General features: G+C 42.1%; 1 protein-coding gene across 7 annotated transcripts in view; it reads right to left on the bottom strand.

The window, feature by feature from the left end:
* GRM8 (glutamate metabotropic receptor 8) overlaps positions 1-21,328 on the bottom strand; it is a 685,094-nt gene that overhangs the window by 238,383 nt on the left and 425,383 nt on the right. For all 7 annotated transcript variants that reach the window (XM_077338334.1, XM_077338332.1, XM_077338336.1 and 4 more), the window contains one exon: positions 147-347. In XM_077338334.1, coding sequence (XP_077194449.1) covers positions 147-347 — 201 coding nt within the window. The remainder of the gene's footprint in view (positions 1-146; positions 348-21,328) is intronic.

Genomic DNA, 21,328 nt, shown 5'->3' with positions numbered 1-21,328 from the left:
AAAAACATATATTTCTGATTAAAAGTAGGAGAGACAGTGGCACTTCTAATCCTGTGCTTAAAAGTGCCCTATATAGAGATCAAAACATATCTTGTCACTTCAGAGGTATCTTTAGTGAAGGTAAGAAAAAAAGAATGCAAACTTACCATTAAAATTTACCGCCCGAATATAACCCAGCAGCTCTTTTCCATCAATGGTACTCATTCGTGGACACAGACCAACATAGCCTGGACACAGATCTTTATGCATGTTGTGCAAGGCATATGCCATGGAATACACAGCATCAATGACAAATTGGACCTTTCCTTCTTGCTCATAAGAAGAGTCTCTTGCAATTCGTTCTAAGCCTGTGAGAACAAGAAGATGTAAGGAATTAGACTGTCAGTTTTCTCCCCTGTGTCTTTATAGTAGGGTCCAACAGGTAGGGGCAATCTTAACCAATAGGCAACCTTGATAGCTGCCCCAAGCCTCATGATTGGAGTGAAATCCCATACCTCCCCCAACAGCAGGGGGGGGGATGAGCAGGTTCCTATCACTTCTACTTGCAATCACTCCATCAGGGGTTTGGGTTGTCAGATTGGTAGTGGCTACCTGTGCCTGCTATATCCAGGACTCAGGCAGCTACCTTCCAGCAGTGGCTCCAACTTACCTTACCCATGGAGAAAGACATGTCTTGATTAACCCATTCCTGGACTTTTGCACACTACCCAAGATTCCCCAAGACCCTGTGCCAACAAATGGGGTCAGTATGCTTTCCTGCATTCTCATTCTCTTTGCTTGAAAGAACCTGAGTTCTTTTCTTTTCTTTTTTTTTTGGGGGGGGGGCTTTTTCAGTTGTGTTTTGTACCCTCCAGTGGACAGTTGGATGTTACGCTGATTTATGTCTGGCACAAAACCCTGCAGAACATAAACAAGTGTAATGTCCACTACAGGAAGCAAAATACATGTGGAACAGAGAAAAAAATATGAAGAAATAGGAACTTAACAGGAAAATGAGAATACTGAAAAGCTCACAGTTATAGAATGATTTGGAGTAAAAATTGCTAGTGAATGTTGGAAAAAGCTATATTTAAAACTATTTTGATGCTTTTATTCTACAGCAGTGATTCTCAACCTGGGGGTCGGATCCCTTTGGGAGTTGAACTACCCTTTCACAGGGATCACAGCAGGGCAAGCAGCTTGGCCAGGGGGGGCACCATCCACACAACAGCCTTGTGGGGTAGATTGAGATAGAGTGTTCGCCTGTCTGGAGCAGTGGAAAAGAGCGAGATCGGCATGGTGGGACAAGAGGCAGAACTGAACTGAGAAACCCCGGAAAAAATTACAATCATGAACAGTGGATCTTCATGCCATTGGTCAGTTTTGGTTTAATTTCTGTGAAAGAACAATTGCATAATTTTATGGTTGGGGGCACCACAGCATGAGGAACTGTATTAAAGGATTGTGGCATTAGGAAGCTTGAGAACCACTGGTGTACAGGAACATATGCAGAAAATTTAACAGCTTTAAGCAAATTTCAAAAAGTTTCCCTAGCTTTCAATCCTATAAGAACTGGTGGAAGGAGGGACAGAACAAATTTGGGCAAAAAGTGGATTCCAAAAAAGGATCCTGTGATGCTACTAATCCTATATACCTGCCACCAAAAATACAAGAATTGAAGGAGTGAAACATCACTTTTTGTTCTGGATCTTGAAATAGTATAGTGGCTGCTCTTGCACTCCTACTAGCAGCAATCTAGAATGTGATACAGAAATAAATCTGTAGTGGTGTCCTAAATCACCAGGAAGTTTGCTGGGTGCAGCTACAAATATGTGCAGTACACATGTGTGCACATAATAAATGATAAGATTTATCTTACTGGATAAAACAATGGCCCAGTTTTTATCTACAAAGGTAAAGCAGACAGGTAGAATGATAACCACCTGATTTTTAACCTCTAATTATTGAGCACTGAATTCTGAATTCAGTCTTGCATTCTGAGTTCCTAAATAAGGAGTAATATGAAGCAACATAGACTGTTGTTTCTACATATTCTGATTTCAGCTTAGAAGCTCTCATTGAACAGGTGGCTAATGTTATTTATAGGATATTTTAATTGTACCCTGTCACTCTGTTTAAGATACCTTTTATCTACAACTATTGTCTGATAAACATAACACACAGGCTAGAAAGGAGCATGTTGTGCCAAGAGGTGCTACCATCTGCCTCTGTATTTAAGAGTGGCAGATTTTTCCGTATTTTAAAACAAAACCATATTATAGACATAAAAATCCTCTGGCCTGGCTATTAGTCAAATTCCAGATCAGGCTTAAGATCTTGGTAATTACTCTCAAGGCCATACGCAGTCTGGGTCCAGTGTACCTGAAGGTCCGCCTCTCTGCCTACACCCCTCAAAGAGCCCTGTGCTCTGCCACCTTTAAAGAGCTAGTGACCCATGGCCCCAAGGAAGTTTGGTTGACCTCAATCAGGGCCAGAGCCTTTTCTGTCCTGGCCCCCACCTGGTGGAATGAGCTCCTACTGGAGATCAGGGCCCTAGCAGAACTAAAACAGTTCTGCAGGGCCTGCAAAAGGGAGCTCCTCCACTAGGCATTTGGTTGAGGTTGACCAAAACCAAACAACACCTATAGGGTCCCCAATCCTCCCTCTCTTGAACCCATGTGACAGATCTGACAAACCATGGGCCTGTTATAATGTCATTCTCAATTTATTGTTTTTAGTATTGTTATCTTTATATATTATAATCAGTCAGTTTAATGTATTGTTCTGTTACATTCTATGTGAACTGCCCTGAGCCTTAGGGGAGGGCTGTATACAAATGTAATAAAATAATAATAAATAGAAAATTCATATTCCAAGAGAATTTTTAATGAAGAATTCAGCTGCAGAACTTACATTGTGATGCTGTTGATATTCACTCAAAAATTAAATGAAACAGATGTTGAAACATAAAGCATAAATATTTATGGTAGTACTAGAAAATGATTAGCTAACACAAAAGTTGCATGCTAATAGTACCATCCTAAACAAAGCTATAACTTCCCTAGCAGAACCAGGAATTTGCTACACCACCAGACAAACAGTGAGTCAGGGCAAATTCCTGGTACAGAAAAGGTCTTCGAGAAAAGTCTAGCCAAGTTGTGCTGTGGTTGCTCAGGCATGACTGCACAGATGCTACCACAGAACCAGGGATGAGGACAATTTGCACCACAGAAATGTCACAGCTACTTGCATATGAAGTTAAAGATATCAAGCCACGCAGAAATTTTCATTCATAATTCATAGATCTCATCATAAATCTCTGACACTTTCTCTGGTTTCACTCTGCCTTTCATAGGTAAGGATATTTTCTCCTGCACACACACACACACACACATTTGAATTGAAGCATCATTTCTCCTCTGCAAGTACTCTATCACAGGTAAAGGGAACTCTTGCCCTGCATACAAGTTCAAAGCACTTCTATCCAGATACAAGAAGCAAAAAGTTTGACCAAGAGGCAAGCAGGCACAGACCAAATAACTGAATAGAAAGCAATTAGAACTCTCTTCCACTTATATGTTATCAATATTAAGAAAGACCTCCATGCAATGATTGGCAGAAAACAAAAACACAGGTCATCAAAATGGTTTTGGGTATGATCCTCTTTGACAGGACCATTTGCTAACTGCTGCTTGGAAGATATCACTGTCATATTATTTATTAAATCACTATTTTCCTTTCCTATCCAACATGCTAATACAGATTTTGCTGTAAAGTGGATAAAATTGATCAGTCAGACTTCACTGTTTAAGGGTCCTCCTGTGAGCCTGTCTTCATGGAATTACTTTTCTATCTCTGGCCTCCAAAATTCTGCATTTCAACTTGCCTTCTAAAGCTAATCAGGGTTTGTTGTATATAAGTTTATAGTGCAATCTTAAAACATTTTCCTGGGAGTAATCCTCAATACACTTGAGTAGACCTGTTCAGAATCTCCCTCTATTTCCTCACTGATCCATGACCATGCCCAGTACTAATAATGCAATTTTAATTTTGTTCTTCCAGTAATGGATTGTTCTGCAATCCCTTTCTCTTCTGGTCTAATTAGAGCCTTATACCTAACTAACTCATAGACTTGGACACTGCAACCAACAATTCTAACCATTTCTATGTTTATATTTACATATGTGAGCCTATTAGTCTACTCAGATACTTTCCCCACAAAATGAGAGCTTTCTAAGACATTTAGAATACCACCACAGACATTAGAAAATCTTTGTTTCTCATTTAGGCCTACATTCTTATTTTCTTAGTTATAAACATAACAAAACAGCTTTCCCAATCCAAAATTTGCAACTACCCAGAAGGAAAACAGGTTTGTTCTTTATTACTTACTAAAAATATATGAGGTGTAAATGTTTCCACTCAGACATATCCATATTGACTCTTTTCCCTCATTAGTCATAAACACACATCTTGGAAACCTCGATAAGCTTCAAAACACCAGTGATTTGAAATCACTGTTATCCCCAATGTCGTTAGTGAAAATACTGAACAAGTTTTGAAAATATCCACAGGGATGAACAAGGGAGGGGTGAAGAAAGTTGGAGAGTAAGAGAAAATATTAGGGAGTTGAATTTTCAAAGTTCTTTCAGTATTAGAGACATGCTTAATAGAAAAAAGTGTCCGGAACATATTATCCATGTTCATTCCACAGCCAGGGGAAAAATTAGGTCCAGTTATGTGGTATAAGAGACCAACAATAAATACATGGATTTGTTTTTACATACCGGTAAAGTACTAGATGGATAGATATAGGAGATATGGCTCTCTAACAGAGAGCAAAAGCAGGCAGGGTAAAGACATATAGGTAGATATATAGACATACAGCCACCAGCATGCAGGAAGCTACATGGGCTGAATCATGAAGTGGAGCTCTGGGAACTCTCTGCCCAAGACCCACCCAAACCTGGACTTGATACTGTGGGCAGGGCACCCCATCCCACCTCATTAAATGATCCCACTAGGAGTGTCCCCCCAGGGGTCCAAAACGCCATATCAGAGTAGCCAGTTTGGTGTAGTGGTTAGGAGTGCGGACTTCTAATCTGGCATGCCAGGTTCGATTCTGCACTCCCCCACATGCAACCAGCTGGGTGACCTTGGGCTCGCCACAGCACTGATAAAACTGTTCTGACCGAGCAGTGATATCAGGGCTCTCTCAGCCTCACCTACCTCACAGGGTGTCTGTTGTGGGGAGAGGAAAGGGAAGGCGACTGTAAACTGTTTTGAGCCTCCTTCGGGTAGGGAAAAGCGGCATATAAAAACCAACTCTTCTTCTTCTTCTAGCAGGGACACAGCCCAATAACAGTCATAGGTTGGGACCTTTCCCATGGCTGAGCAGGATGATGGAGGTTCAGCTGGATGGTACAGCTGAACCAATCATGCTTCTGCAATCCTATATGGCACAAACCTCACAATAAGGTATATAATTGGTCAATCTGGATCAGTCCCGTCTCTGATGGTTTTTCGGCATCTTGGGTAGGGTTCTTTTACATCACCTTTCCAACCAGGGTTTCATGAAATTCTGGGGTTTCTTGGTGACTGTGGAAGGGTTTTCTGAATGAGTGGGAGTTAATTCATTTGTTATATATATATTTTAAATTTATTATACATTTATTGGGTGATATGACCATATATGGCCATGTTGACCTGCCCCCACCCCAAGTGGCCAATGATGGGTTAGGAGGGGGTGGGAAGGGTAGGGGCCCCAGATGGGCATTTACACAGCTGTGCTTCTAAACCATATTCTGCATGATCATGCCACTTCTGGGATTACTTGAAGCCTGAAAAATGTTTCAAGGGCTTGTCAATGGTGAGAAGGGCTGACCTAGAACACAGTAAACCTGGGACCTTCTGTATACAAAGTAAATGCTTTACTACTGCTGAACCATATCCCTTTATTTTGGATCATTTACTCCTTTGGAGTAGCAAAGTGGAAGCAAGAGGTAAAGGAAGAGAAAGAAGAGATTTATACGAAAGATTCTCCCTGTTGATTGAAATAAATGGTTTAAGAAAATCACACCTAGATCTGTATTTTCTCCTCTAATGGCTAACAGAAAATGCAGGGCATTTTCCCTTGCCTATTGTGAGTGGTGCCTCAGACTGAACATGTTCCTCATTGGGATCAACTAACTTGAGATTTTGACTAGACATTCAAATTCCTCACTCAAGTAAAACCAGAAAGCATATAGAGATAATATTTTGCAGTCAGGATGAATCAATAAAGCAGACCATTCAAGCATGGTCATTTAAGATGGGTCTGTTTCCATTCGCAATTAAGTCTTACACATCTCAAATTCTATCTGGGTGTAAGTGATTCATGAAAGCTTCACCAGACTATGCAAGCTTTTGTGCAGTGCAAACTAGCTATCAGTATGTGAAGGTAAAACTTTCCCCTCCTTCTGATATCCAATTAAGAAAAAATATGTAGTCCAGTACTCTTAATTTTCCCTGTTAGTATCAGTACTCATTACTCAGAAGTCTGCTACCTTGTTGGTGCACATGGGAGCCAGAAAGATAACCTCTTATTTGCAACCTAATATTTCATTTTCATCCCTCGCAAAATTTTGTTCATAAATCACATTGCCACATAAATTAGAAACAAGTTTATTATTTTATTAGCACTATATGTCTTCCCCTAATTAAGTACTTAGGGAATGAAATCACAAGCTTGCATGTTCTCGATCACTTGCCCTTCCTCTTAAAGAAAATGCTTCAGGCTGTCCTGAAGCCACACAGTTACAGCAGAGACCATCTTCATGCTTCATAAATATACACAAGAGAAGCACGATTCCTAAGAATGTTCTCTAATTGTCTCAAGCATCTAAAACAGTAATTTACCCAGATGACAGTGACTCATCAACTTAATTGGCTGTAAAATTTAATTATAGCTGTACTTTCCAAAGTAAATGTTAATGTATAGCTGTAAAATGATATATATTGGAAATGCTATAAATATAAGTCAGCCACTCATAAAATAATGTCACACCTTCAGCATTCTTTATAATAGCGTTTGCATTGACCAAAGGAAATCAAATTGTAACATTTTATTTTACATTTTCAAAATGAAGATCCGTATGGAATATGTGCCTTGACAAGGCTAGTCCTGTGTTCTCAGTCATTGAAAGCTAAGCGGGGTTAGCCCTGGTAATGGTTAGCATTTGGAAAGGAGACTACCAAGGAAACCCAGGGTTGCTACGTTGAGGAGACAAACTGCCTCTGAACATCTGTTGCCTTGAAAACCGCATGGGCTTGCCATAAATTGATTGTGACTTGATGGCAAAAATGGGGAGAGTATGTAGAAATGCCAAAGCATCTCCAATCATTGCAACCCTACGTTTTGGATCCAGTGCCTCTCACCAAGCTGGAGCTAAATCATCACATCTTTGAAGATTCTCTGAAGAATCTTCTGGAGCTCTTCCTCCAAATAAGTATTTCTTTCCCAGAGAATGTCTTGCTGTAAGACAGTAGTGGACATCATCTGGGTTGAATGGAGTTGTTGGATCAAACACTACATTGCTAAAACATCTGGTGACGTTATGTTGTTTTGTGACGCATGAAGCAGCATCTTCATGTCTCAAAGTTTGACTTTGAAAAGGATAAGCAATGCCCAAGAGACAATGAAAAAAGGGTGAGGATTTCACAGCTTAATTCAAACTAGCTAGCCAAATGCCTTATTAAGCAAGTATGATAAACCCCAAGTTCTCAGTCATTCCAATTAGTCTTATGCTGTGCAGAATATGAATATAATTGCCTAACAATGGGTTTGGGGGGGGGTGGTCCTGCTAATTTTGGACCTTCTGGGATACAGCCTTCTCCCTCTCCTCCTTCATTTAAAAAAATAAATTAGGTTTTTTTTCACTCCTGTGATGCTTTGCTGCTCTGACAGAACCAGAGGTGGACCCCTGTATCCCCCAAATATTGTCTGTTTAGCCAGCTTCCCAGAAGTGCAGGGGCACACCTCCCATCCATTTACCATCTGTCATTTTCCAATGTCAGCAAGGTATGTTCCCCTTCCACCCAGTAGCCATTTAACAGCTGATAAGTCTGGTGGTCAGAGACCAGGGCAGAGTCTGCACTTACTTTGTTTATTCCATTGTCAATCCTGTTGAATTCAGATCGCTTTGAACTTGGGTCTTCCTCTCCCCCCCTCCGCATTGAAACAGGAAAGTCTTCTGCACATGGTTAGGGAGGCTCAGAAGGTGGGGGGGGGGAGCCAAGCCTCTTCCTTTCTTTTCTTGAAGGGGGGGGGGAGAGGAGCCAGGCAGGGAGCCTCTTTCTTTTCTTGGAGAGGAGGGGGAGAGGATCGAAAAAGGCAGAGGAGGGAGGAAAAATCCAGGACCGACAGAAGTTGAGAGAAATTAGGGGCTTCTCCTTTAAGGCAAGCATGTCACATCACCAGGTGTAGCCTATCAGAGGTTCTCTACCACAGAGCTTTCTTTCCCAATCTGGAGCTTTCTTTCCCAAGCTGGATATTCAGGCTTAAAAGCAGTCTGAGATATTGCACAATAAAGGCAGGGTCACTCCGGATCAATCCTTCTTGCTGCAGAAGGAAAATTTAAATCGCCCCAAATCCGGAAATCGCATTCTGTGTAGAGGGCAGGGACTGAATCGATCTGGGGTTGGAATAAAAGCTCAGTGCAGTTTACACCTAGGTCTACCTGTCATTATTTCCTTTGGACTGTAAAGAGGCCATGCTTAAAATGTAAAGGGAAGGGAGACAGTAACAAGTGTTTGATGGGGCCAGTTTTCTCTCTCTCCCCCTTCTTCTCTGCTCCTGCTGCATCTGGAAAAATGGCCCCAACTTTTAGGCTAGAAGAAGCCTGATGGGAAAGGAAAACTGGGGAAGAAATTGGGCAAAGAATTGTGGAGAACTTTACTAGGAGGTGAAAAAAAATTAAGTTAAAGAATATTTATGGAATTGCAATACCAAGCCAAACCTTGGGCTGAAGCCTCCAATTCCCTACAGTATTCAGAGTTGTGATGCCCCTGAAGAGGAATGTCTGCTAGAAAAAGCTTTTATTGCATTACTCCAAAACGGATATTGCAAACTGAATATCTGTAAATTGCAAACTCGGTGTCTGTAAACTGTAAGACAAGGAGTAAACTGTTCTTCTATTGAACAAGTACCAAGGAAGAAATTCTCAGTGACTCCTCATGAATGTGCATTCCCCTGCAGCTGATGAATGGACCTCATATACAACAAGCGATAACAATACCTGGAGGAGATTAGTCACTCTTAAGAACAGGACCGCAGGAATCACTTCAGGAAAAGGATAATGGAGAGTGGGTGGCACTTGAGAGCACTAACCAGATCTGACATCATAAAGCCTTTTTACCATTTTATCTAATTTACTCCAAATAGCAAACTGTGAACAATTGAAGCTGCATTTCTAAGTCAAGCCATCAATTTCTTTCAGCTTTCTTAAATATTTACATAATCACTTAAACATCATAAAAAGTTCCATCTTGCATTTTCCATTTCTGAGCTCCAAAAGACACTTAATCAGAGTGGAGATACAAATCTCTGACTTAAGGGCTTTTGACTCTCCTACTTTGCATCACAGGACATTTGTAGTGCTTAGCAATTCACCAGCTTTGCTATTCATTCTTTATTCTAGGGCTTAACAGAAATTGAATTAATATGTGAGGTCTGAATCTATTTTTATCACAGTGACACAAGTCCTTAACCCTGCTCGTTATCAGTCATGCATTGTTAAGGACATGAAAAGCTGGCCATGCTTTGGATGAAAAGGAATCAAATTCCACAAGTATCAATGATAAATGATGTCAACTTTTGCTGTAGTCTGTTGTTTCATCCCAGGAACACCACCTTCCATTTTGAGCTCTAAATCATTACCGTGGGAGCCACACAGTAACAGGGACAACGATATAAAGTGAATATTTATCATAGGCGTTTCTGGAAAGTGTCACCATATTGCAGCTGACTTATAGAGACCCCAGAGCATTTTCAAGGTGAGAGACGAATGGAGGAGCTTTGCCACTGCCTGCTTCTGCATAGCAATCCTGAACCTCCTTGGTGGTCCTCCATCCAAGTACTAGCGAGGGCTGACTCTGATTAGTATCCAGGATCCAATGAGACGGGGTTTGCCTGAGTCATCCAGGTCACTTTCCATAGGTGAAAATCCTTAAAAGAGAAGGAGAAGCTGGAGCCACTGAGGAGGGGGAAACTGGGGTTTTCTGTGCTACATAAATCCTTGCAGATGCCTTTATAAGAGTCTAAACATGAAGAGAAGACTTTTAAGCAAACATCAAATTAAACAGAGATAATCATTATCATATTTTAAACTGCTGCATATGGCATTGCTTTTCAAATGTATAATAGTTATGACAAATTTTGAAAGCAAATTTTACCCTGAGCCTACGAAGTGCCCATATATTTTCTCAATCAGCTCCTGTTGGGCAGAAGCTTTCTTTGAAATCTTAAATCTGCCTGGTTATCACTGCCTCAAAGTACACTATCTCCCTTTGTCTAGTCATAGAGAATCTAATCAGATGAGTTGATGCTTTCTGAGCAATATAAATGTTTTTGTGATTTGCCTAAACCTGTCAGCCATAGCAGAGGGCTTCTCAAGTAATTCTGGTGTATCTTTATTCTCTCTGCCAGAATGACATTATTACCTACAATCAGCAGCTGCAACTAAACGTAGCCGCCATTGATGCCACGCTGGGTGCCCAGCAAGGTGTGATGCCAGAGGAGTCAGCACATTGCCGTGGCCAGGCAGCAATGGAGAGGTGGGTACATGCATGCCCACCCTCTCCGCATCAACCACCACCCAAACAGCTACTCCCACCCACCTATACACCTATATGGGTGTATTTTACATACTGTTGAATTTTCATCGCAACCAAGCGTTATGCCTGGTAGGGAGCCTGTTGGCAGGGAGTCCCGTCTGTGTCATCATGCAGCTGGACTGCTGAAGGGGTCAGGCTCCCATACCGGCATCAGGCCAACCCTCCGTTGTGGGTTATGTTTATAAACGGCTGCAGCCAATATATTTGGCAAACTGGAGTCGCATCCTCACTGGATTAGTTGCCATCTGCTAGTCAACGTATTGGCAGACAGAGAGTCACACAGGACAGGCAAGTTTCCTGCTCAAAAGCTAATAGCGAGGTGACTGCATCCAATATGGTGGTTTAATTTTTCAATGGGAGGCTGGACAGTGGTCTTCAAGCTTTCTATACTTGGGACCCAGTGTTAGCCCCACAGCAGACATGGAATCCAAGTATGTGACATGGTAATATCAGAGTCATGTGACATCACAGTTATATGACAAGAAGAGGTAAAGTCCTATATAAGCTAAATGGGAAACCTCTCCAGGAGTCTCTCATATCCGAAGACAGGAAGGAGAAAAGCTGGCCTTCCTCTCTTTACATGGGCACTTGCAACAAATCATTAAAAAAAAAAGGAATGGTATGGGAGGGAGTGGAATCTGAAGGGGCTCATGAACAAACAAGTTAGATCCACCGAAGCTTCTAGCTTGGATTGCAATCTTCTAGGTGAGGCCTGGAGTTCTCCTGGAATTACAACTGATCTCCAAACTAGAGATCAATTTCCCTGGTGAAAATGTCAGTTTTGGAGGGTGAAGCCTAAGGTATCACAACACAGCAGACCTCCTCCCCTCCCCAAACTCTACACTCCTCAGAGACTACCCCCCAAATCTCCAGGAATTTCCAAAGCTGAAGTTGGAAACACAGGTCCCAAACATCACTTCTTTAGAGTCTGTGAAAAGTTTAATAACTATAAAAGCCTATATTTGGGATGGAAATATGACAGAACATCAGTGAAAATCAAATCTTGGAATAGCATGATGTTTATCAAAATGGAAACAGGGGGTTGGACTAGATGACTCTGAAGATCCCTGCCAACTCTATGATTCTAGAGTGATATATTAGAAGTAAGATTTTGGACTTAGTATCATCATCAATTTAGGTTGTGGAAGTCACAGATTTCATCAGCATATCCTAACTGTAAATGTCACATGTTGAACCCAGCAAAGACCGTGAGTCATTCCGCACAGTGTTAACGTTGCTGAAGTCTTACCGTTGTGTAACGTTATTTTTTAACATTATACATGATGTTGTACACAATCTGCAAAACTCCTGCAACACTCCTGTAAAAAGCGCTTCGATATAGCGCTTTTTTGGGAATCATCAAAAGTGGATTCCCCCTAAAAAAAACCCACTTCACTCCTGAGAACAACCTGCAACACATCTGAAAAAGACATGTGCATTCTCAAAATAGCGGTAGAAAGAATGTCCCTCCCTAGCTCTTGCCCCTGAGCTTGCGGAGACGTGATCGCCATTTTCTCCCTTAAACCGGCAAAAGCAACAAATAAGCGAAGCTTATCCGGCTGAAGTCCCTCCACAAGCAATTCAGAAGTGCTTAACAGTAAAACAAAGCTCCCTTCTGAAATTGTCTTTAAAGTTCCCAAGCACAATACAACCCCCTGTTTGATACTGCCAGTAATTTCGGCCAGAAATTCCACTCGTGGGGGGATTTTTTTTTAATTTGAAGAGCGTGTAAATGATTAAGTGCCAGCTCCTACGCCAGGTCTTGAGACATCGAATGAACAAATATTCATTGCTACTGGTGTTTTCGTGTTTTTAAAAAACAGTTTAAACGGTTTCCATTTAAATGGAAAGGGGCTTTTCGGGAGCACAAACACAACATTTCATTGGCTGTTCTGTTTGACTGATGGCTGGGGGTGGGAAGAAGCACGGAAAAATATCGCCTCCTTTGTTGCAATTCTGGCGAGACCAGAAACTTGTGGGTAACAATAACAATGCTGGTGGGAGAGCCCATTTTTGCGGTAGGAACAGCTATGTGCATTATCAAGACCTGCCGCTATTAATTTTAGGGTTTTACAATACTGTTTACATTTGGCTCCATAGGCCGTTGTGCGGAATGGACCCATCTTTTCACATCCAAAAGCAAAAAAAAAAAGAAAAGATTCAAGTAGCTTTGTTTGGATACCAAAGTCTGACTTATGCTAAGTTCACTGCAGTGACTATTAGTATGTGTGTCCCTGGCTTAGCCTCAGCCTGTGGTGTTGTAGTTTGAAGTCTGTACATGCTGACTAAAGACTGCAACCACATGAGCTGCCCCAGATTGCATGAAGAGACAGAAAATCACCAGTGGGAAACATACATTTACTGCCAGTACAAAAGATACAGCTCTTATGTGAACACTGTATAAAAAAAGATAGAGAAATGGTTCACTTTGTCTGATGGTCTACATGGAAGTACTGCATAAAAGATTCTAATTGTGAGTATTGTTTAAATCCTGACAGCAGCCCTCACTAGCAGCATCTCTGACATGAAGAATGGGAAGAAGAATGGTACTAGCACACAGACTCTACATAGATTTGGAAAATATCTCACACAAAAATTATATCAGCATGTTGGAGATGTCAGGGCTGATGATCTGGCTTTTGGGCAAAACTCTATAGTAGTTTTGTCCCCAAACCAGAGTGGGCACCACACCTACCATGCCCAAGCCCTCCCTTACTTCAGTGGTCCCCAACCTGCGGCCCGCGGCCCGGTGCCGGGCCGCGAAGGCCATGGCGCCGGGCCGCGGCTCCCTCTCCCCGCCCCCCCTGCAGTAAAAAACTTCCCAGGCCGCAAGCTTGCGGCCCGGGAAGCTTCTTACCGCGGGAGGGCAGAGAGAGGGAATCAGGGCCAGCCGCGCCCGTGCGGGAATGGCCCGATGTGCGGGCGCGGCCCGCGGGTGCGGCCCGATGCGTGGGCGTGGCTGATGCGTGGGCGTGGCCCGCGCGGGCCGCGCCCCGACGCCCTGCCGGTCCCCAACCTCAGAAAGGTTGGGGACCACTGCCTTACTTGACACTTGCCGAGCCACCACTTGTACCTCCATCACCTGCCTCCACTGCACCCGCTCTTCCCCACCTGAAGCTGTTGGTGTGTGCTGACTGCAATGGATCCGAAAGTTTCAGGTGAGGGGAGTGGTCGAGATGGTGGTAAATGGCACCTGAGGGTGGCAGAGCTGCAAAGAGAGCCTCCAAAAGTTTTGGGTAGGGGTGATTTAGGAGAATTGCTCCCACATTCTTGAACCCTTGAAGCAGGGAGAGAGATGCCAAAGTGGGGCTTCCCCAAGCCCCAGTGGGGGTCTGGCAACCGTAATTTGGAAAGACATAGACTGAGAAGTTTGTACTTCAGAACTCCTGCCTGAAGAAGAGTTTGGGTAGTGCTCATGAAGGGTCAATGGCTGAAACAACCATAAAAATAGTGCTAAATAAAAAATGCATGCTAAGCCTAAATGGTATGCCATTGCAACACAGTACAGTATATTTCGGGAAAATATCTTTAAAGACATTATTTGTGGCCTAAGTTTCTGCTTTTGTCCTTATATATGCCTCAGGAAGTCAGTTCCCACATTTGTGCTCCACTAAATACGCACAGAGCATTCCCCTTGTTACAAAAACAAATATACCCTTGCAGAGGATCACACGTCAAAAATACAAAAAGAATCCAACCTTTATGCTGTAGATTTGCAGCTATTTTAGCAGTCAGCTGAAAATCAGATTTTTATTTTAATTATTTGTAGACCACTATTTCAGGAATTCCAATTAATTATTTCTCCACATGCATCAGATTGAATTTGAAGGCTTTTGGAATGTTATTTAAGAGACATAATATGATTATGCTAATGAAAGAGGGTATGCGGCTGTTTCTTGTTTAGTGTACCGGTTGTTTGATTAATGCAGCCAATCACCATAAAGATCAGTACATAAAATAACGATCACTTGTCTGACGGAATGCTCTCAAACTGCTGTATTTCAGATTACGAGTTGTGCAAATAAATGAGAACCCAACTGCAGAAATAATGACTCAGGGCTGCAATGAACAGCACACAGTTGCTCGGGGCTGGAAATCGGAGGGACCAATCGGCAGGTGCTTTGCACCTGCCGATTGGTCCCTCCAACTGTCTGTCCGGAGGAAGGGTCCAATCTGGACCCTTCCTCATCCTGGACACATCCCGCCCCTAAAGCCCTTACTGTTTTATTTAATCTGCGGTGCCTGCGGCGGCGCCGGCGGTGTTAAGATTCTCAAGGATCTATTTAATATTTAAATATTACTAATTTGTGTACAATTATTTCGACAATATATTTTTAGTCCTATTGTTTCTGTCCCTCTTGTGCACTCCTTTTTGATTTCTATATTATTTGTGTTTTCTTGCCTCTCTTTGCTATACTCCTCAGAAAACCATGTACTAATATAGCATAGAGTGCAGCAGTTTACAGCCCTTAATACTGAAAATTTACTTGCTCAAAAATAAGTAACTTGTACTTTTAAATTTCACAAATGCATCCAATAGTACAATTTTATAAGCTAAACAAATTATACATGATACATTTTATACTGTTAGAACAGTAAAATAGTCTTGATAAGAAAGTACACATTGCATACATTTAAATGTTCTAAACATTTCCACCCACCCACTCCAAATCTGGGGGGAGGTAACCCTGCCTTGGCTTTGGAATTTCTAAAAACTTTACTTCTCTATTTCACTAGCAGGATGGCACTGGCAAAGGAAGATGTGACAACTCTTTGTTCGGCAAATATAAGGCCACAGCTTTATTATAGTTCCTCTCACCAGATTGCGCGGGGTTGGCACAGCACAGAAAATGAGTATCCCCATTGCAGCCAGCTAGCTGCTACTCCCCTGGGCTCCAGATGCTATTAGGCTCTGCCTCTTCTCAGCTGGTAGGGCAGTACCTCTTGCTTAAAGGCAGTACCTTTAAGGAGGTAGCAGACATGAGAGTCAATGGTGCCCCTACACCTCAGATGTGACAAAATAACCATAACGAACACGTTATACCATATGAACATCCAACCAACATAACAATAAATATAGGGCAGGAGGAAGGGGAGTTGTTTGGGTGGCAGCGTACAAACCCTTCACGTGGTGCCTTATAAATTCACCCTTGCCCCATACTGCCACCGAGCATGCTACGGCTGTGCATGCAAACCACTACATGTAAGCATCCATAGAATGGAACCATACATTTTATATTTCCATTTCCTAAACAATATCAAAAAAATCATTCATATTTTTAAAAACCCAACCCAGAGACAAACTGCAACACCACACTAATTACTATGCAGGGTGGAAGACAAGAGTATTTTCTTTTTTCCCTGGCTGCAATCAGTTTATTATTATTGCTCTACATACAAGGCAACATATAACAAAAACAGCTAGAAACCATGAACCAGAACTAGAAATTTATAGTTTCTTAAGGCTTTTTATCTCCAGGGACCTGACATGCAATTGCAAATCTGCAGTTTTTAGGATAGTGCACTCTTCAGCACTAACAGCATGCAGATGAACCAGTTAATGTTCTGGAAAAAACTAATTTATTAAAACCAAAAACACTGCCATAGAACATGCCATAGAAGCATAGCTTAAAGAAAAGGATACAGTCAAGTATGGAAAGAAGAAAGCTATTATTTGTCCAACAATTCGCTATTCTTCATTTTTAAAAACAAAACAATAATAAAGGGTACTCTACATCCCAGCAGAAAATACAATGCACACGGATCAAGGACATCATCTTGCCTCTGTCCTCTCGTCCTGACTTCCAAGCATGTGCTATCTACAGTAGGTTGTATATTTGCCAGGGGTTTGGCTGGTGCAAAAGGAATGAGGGATCCCATGTGACTCCCATAAAGCTATTCTAAGATCATAAGGCAATTTTTGCTGACTGCACTTTCCTGCAGCAAATTTCTGTTCTGCCCTCCTGCTGTTCCTTAACGGTCCTGTCTCATTTGGGGGAAATCGGTAGGCTTTAGCAGAAAGTAGAAGACATGAATGAATACCTAAAGGACCACATACTCACTCCTTTATAGCATGCCTACTACAGTCATCTTTGGAGGCCATGCTTCAGGTGCCTCCACTTCCTGAGATTAGGGAGGCAGTAACTCAAGGAGGGGACTTTCATGGTCGTAACACCAACATTCTGGAGTTCACTCAGGAACATTTATCTGTCCACTTTTGTTGTTATTTTCCACAGTGGGTAAAATATTTTTGTTTTGTTTGTCATTCTCTCAGTGATTCTTCCTTGCTATCCAATGTTTTAATTGCCATTTTATGCTTTCTATGTATTTGAACTTGCTTTAATTGCTTCAATGTGCATTGGGGTGGTTGGATTTTAATGGTTGTAAAATGTGGGTTTATTATGTTAGCTGCCTTGGTGGTCTTTATGGGGGCAGAAAGGCCACATACAGATTTGTAAATAAAACAACAAATAAATAAATGTTCCATTCTACTGACAGAAATGCTTCCCATTAGTGGTACACTTAATCTGGATTCAACCCATAGTCTGCCTGTCCCCTTGAAACTGGACAGAACTATTTGTGCCGTGGGAGATTTTGACTGGAACTCTGTGAGGTAAGTTAGACTGAGAAAGTGTGACTGGCCCAAGATCACCTGGCAGTGAGCTACATATTGTGGAGATTGGAACTTTTGTCAATATACTATACTGGCTCTCCCATTGGTATCATACATTGATCTTGGGTAATCTGCATACCTGAACTTAAAAAAAAACAGTCAATGGATTTGTAAAAACTTTATTGAAAAGTATTTTGTTTGTGCAACTAAATTCATTTCAGAGGTGTTTATACTGGTAGAGTGCTTAAAGAATGCAAATGCATTTGGGTACTTTGTACAATGCAAAAACAGGCTGAACAGCGGTATTGATATTTAATAGATTAATAAATGCACCTTTCTCGACACTGAATTGTGACCAATTGTGACCCTTCCCCTTCCTGGCATAATGTAAACAAAAGCTAAAAGAAAAAAGGACAACACAGGCTGAACTCCTATGCACAGCAACCTGAACATGATCTAATGTGCATAGTCTTTGCATACTAAGAAACAGGATTCTTATGCTGAATGATTTGAAACAATGGTGTGTGCAGCTTGTAAAACAAATATCTGTAGCAACAACTCATCCAGTAACAGAGCCAGTAAAATTAAATGTTGAACTTAGGAGGAAATGATCCATTCTGGCAAAAAAAGAGAAACGTTTCTTTTGTTTTAGATATAAATCTGTAGTTCAAGGTATTTCAGAATAACCTAATGATAGACATTTACCCAGCCAATTAATCTATCTTACACCTCAATGCAGAAGCAGAACATGAAATCAGACAAATTTTTGTTTTTATAAGAGCACTAGCAAGAAAGCTCATTGCAACCATGAATGCAATGTGTGCTAGGACCCAGGGGACACTGGTAGATGCAGATCTCTCTCTCTCTCTCAGCAGGAGCCATAGGAAGTAATGAGGGCTCCTTCTTTGCAGGGAAGCATGGGTTGTTTGCAGTTTGGGGCTTGTTTGCAGTTTGTCTATGTCTGTCTGTCTCTCTCCCGCACAGCAGGAGCCATAGCAGGTAATCAGGGGTCATTTGCGGTTTGGCAGGGCTCTCTGTGTGTCTCTCTCAGGCGTCTGAAAGCAAAGTGGCTAGTGTCCAGGGAAGGGGGGTGGGAGCTGGAAAGGGAGGGCCAATCAGGGTGCGGCCAGTTTTGCTGGCTGCACCCTGATTGGCCCTATTGCATCTCAGACAGCCAGGACAATCTCCACCCCCAGGACTGTTTCACAAATATTAAGAGGAACAATGGATAAGGATGGGCAGTTCAATCACCATCCTTGAAACCTGGCAGTGCATCAGTATGGATCCCAGATGTATTCATAATGGGGAGGGGACACAAGTTCACTTACTGAATAAAATTTAAGTTGTATAAATTAGAAGGTTAATTTTAACTCATATGCCAAGTTATCTGTTGGATAATAGAAGCAGAAATCAAAGAGAAAAAAAACAGGTTTGGGAAGCACCCATACTTCAAATAAAGCTAGTAATTTCATAGGATTAAAAGTGATATGAATCCCTGAAAAACCGATACACTCCCAGATTTATGTCAGAGGTGGGCACAATGGAAGTACATTGGTGGAAAATGGAAGTAGGAAAATGGAAGGTGGAAAATGGAAGTACATTGGATCTGTGAGTGGTTGCAGGTCAGGAGGATGTCACAAACCCTGAACTTGTATGCCCACCTCCACCGTGTTCACAAACCTTTGAGTTTGCTTGAATTCTTTAATTGTTTAGTTGTTTCCTGGAGTGCTAAACATGTGAAATTCACAGTGGAGCCCCCTGACTGTATTGCATCATTGTGAACATGGTTTCTGGGGCTTGTCTAGTGTCCACCCTTCTCCCTTTTGGCCCTGGGATGTGGTCATTCACCCACCTACCTTCCCATGTCATAGTTTTAGAAAGGAGCATGGTTTCCAATGGACTTAATGAATGAAGACTGAAATGGGAATCGGGCCAAGTGGTGCCTCCATATATGACCATGAGAACCCACAAGGTTGGAGGAGGCTGGATGGGGTATAGCTCCCAACATACTCCCTAGGTTTGGGGTCAGGTCCTCTGACTTCCCACCTACCAACCTAACCAATTTTATACCTGCCTACCTAACCAACTATCTAAGTACCTACCTAGCCAACTTTCTACCTGCCTCCCTAACCAGCTATCTACCAAGAGTGTATTCATCTGGACTACCCCTGCATGTGCCCAACTAAGGGAGACCAATGTGGGCCTTGCAAATTCTGCACTCCACAACACAGGGGTCACTGGGAATCATTTGGAAGTGGTCCCAAAACTCTGGCTGAAACCTGGAGCCCAATCTTGGACTGTGAGCTGGTCTTTGGGCAGCATATGGAATTGCTCCTCTTCAATGTCTGGCTTAAGACTGTGAGTCTGTGATGAGGAGCACCTCTCTACATCCTCGCTTGCCACACTACACAAATTAGAACTTGCGGGACTGGGTTTTTTTGGGTGGAATACTGAACAATGGGGTTCATCTCCTCTTCTGGTGGTAGGCTAGCCTCCACTGGTATGGGTACCTGCACCATAATAGAAGGGGTGAGCCTCCCACTCCACAACATGTACCCCTCATGTGTACCCTACCCCTCACTTGCACATTTAGCCGATGGGAGAGAGAGCAGTCACTCACAAACTCTAAAATTAGACCTGGCAAATAGGTGTGTATTGGCATGAGATCTATAAATATTTAGGGAGGAGGGGGTTAAACACAGTAGGGTTCCTCCTATGAGTCACAAGCCACCCCTAGCGGGAAAGCAACAAAGGGATGCCTCAAGTGTCCTTGAATGTAAAATGAGGAAAAGCCCCATGACAAAGGAAAACCAAAAAGTGTGATTATTCAGGTAAACAACACTGGAAGAAAGGGAAAAGTGGCAAACCAGATCCTTTCCCAAACAATTCCCAAATTACCCCTTGATACCTATGACTAGACTTGCTGTTGGACTACAGAATGTCAAAAGGGGCAATGAACATGCAGACTGAAAGGAAGGAGGACTGTGCAATGGCTGTCTTCCAATAGCAATTGGATAAATCTAAATAAATAAATGAATAAATAAAATATAGTATATTGGATGTAGCGATACCAAGAAGCAGTGGATTCATGATTTCTGTGTTGTCCTCTGTTGGCATGGAGATTCATTCATTCATTCATTCATTCATTCATTCATTCATTCATTCATTCATTCATATTTATATACCGCCCTCCGCTCAAGGCGGTTTACATATAACAGTAACTAAAACTATACATAGAACCATACATATAATAATGTATATCAGATGATATCAGATGATAACTGATTGTGAGTCTTGGCTGAACCAATACAAAAATCCTTAGAATCCATGCTTTGAAGCCATGGATTTCCACCATGTCAACAGCACAAAGCAGTGGATCCATGCTTCTCGTGTTGAGCTATGAGGCAAAGAAAACAATATGTGGAGTTCCGTTTTGAGGATACTATGGATCAAAACTTAGCACCATGGCAGAGCCACAGAGACATGCACTTGGAGATTTCTGTGGTGCTAGAAGTGCCCATAGCCATAGCCATGATATGTAATTGGGTAATGATTTGGGGGTGACTAAAAGTAAAGCTCCATGTATCCATGGGGATCTATGCTTTGGAACCATGGTTTTGCTCTGTGGCGTGGCCAGTAAGGCATGGATCTGTGGCTTTTGTGGTGTAAGCTGTGGCTATAAATAGTAATGATCTTATGGTGAGCTTTGGGTGAATGAATGCAAAAACCCTGATGATCCAAGAGGATCTGACTGTTGGAACAATGCTTTTGCTCTGTGGCGTGACCCTGAAGGTTTGGATCCTTGGTTTTTGTGGTGTATGCTGTGGGTATTGATATAATAGATAATCTTAGAGTGAGTTTGAG

This window comes from Paroedura picta, chromosome 5 (assembly GCF_049243985.1).
Source record: "Paroedura picta isolate Pp20150507F chromosome 5, Ppicta_v3.0, whole genome shotgun sequence".
Taxonomy (NCBI): domain Eukaryota; kingdom Metazoa; phylum Chordata; class Lepidosauria; order Squamata; family Gekkonidae; genus Paroedura; species Paroedura picta.
Note: the sequence above shows the minus strand (reverse complement) of the source record. Positions and strands in the feature narration are given on the sequence as shown.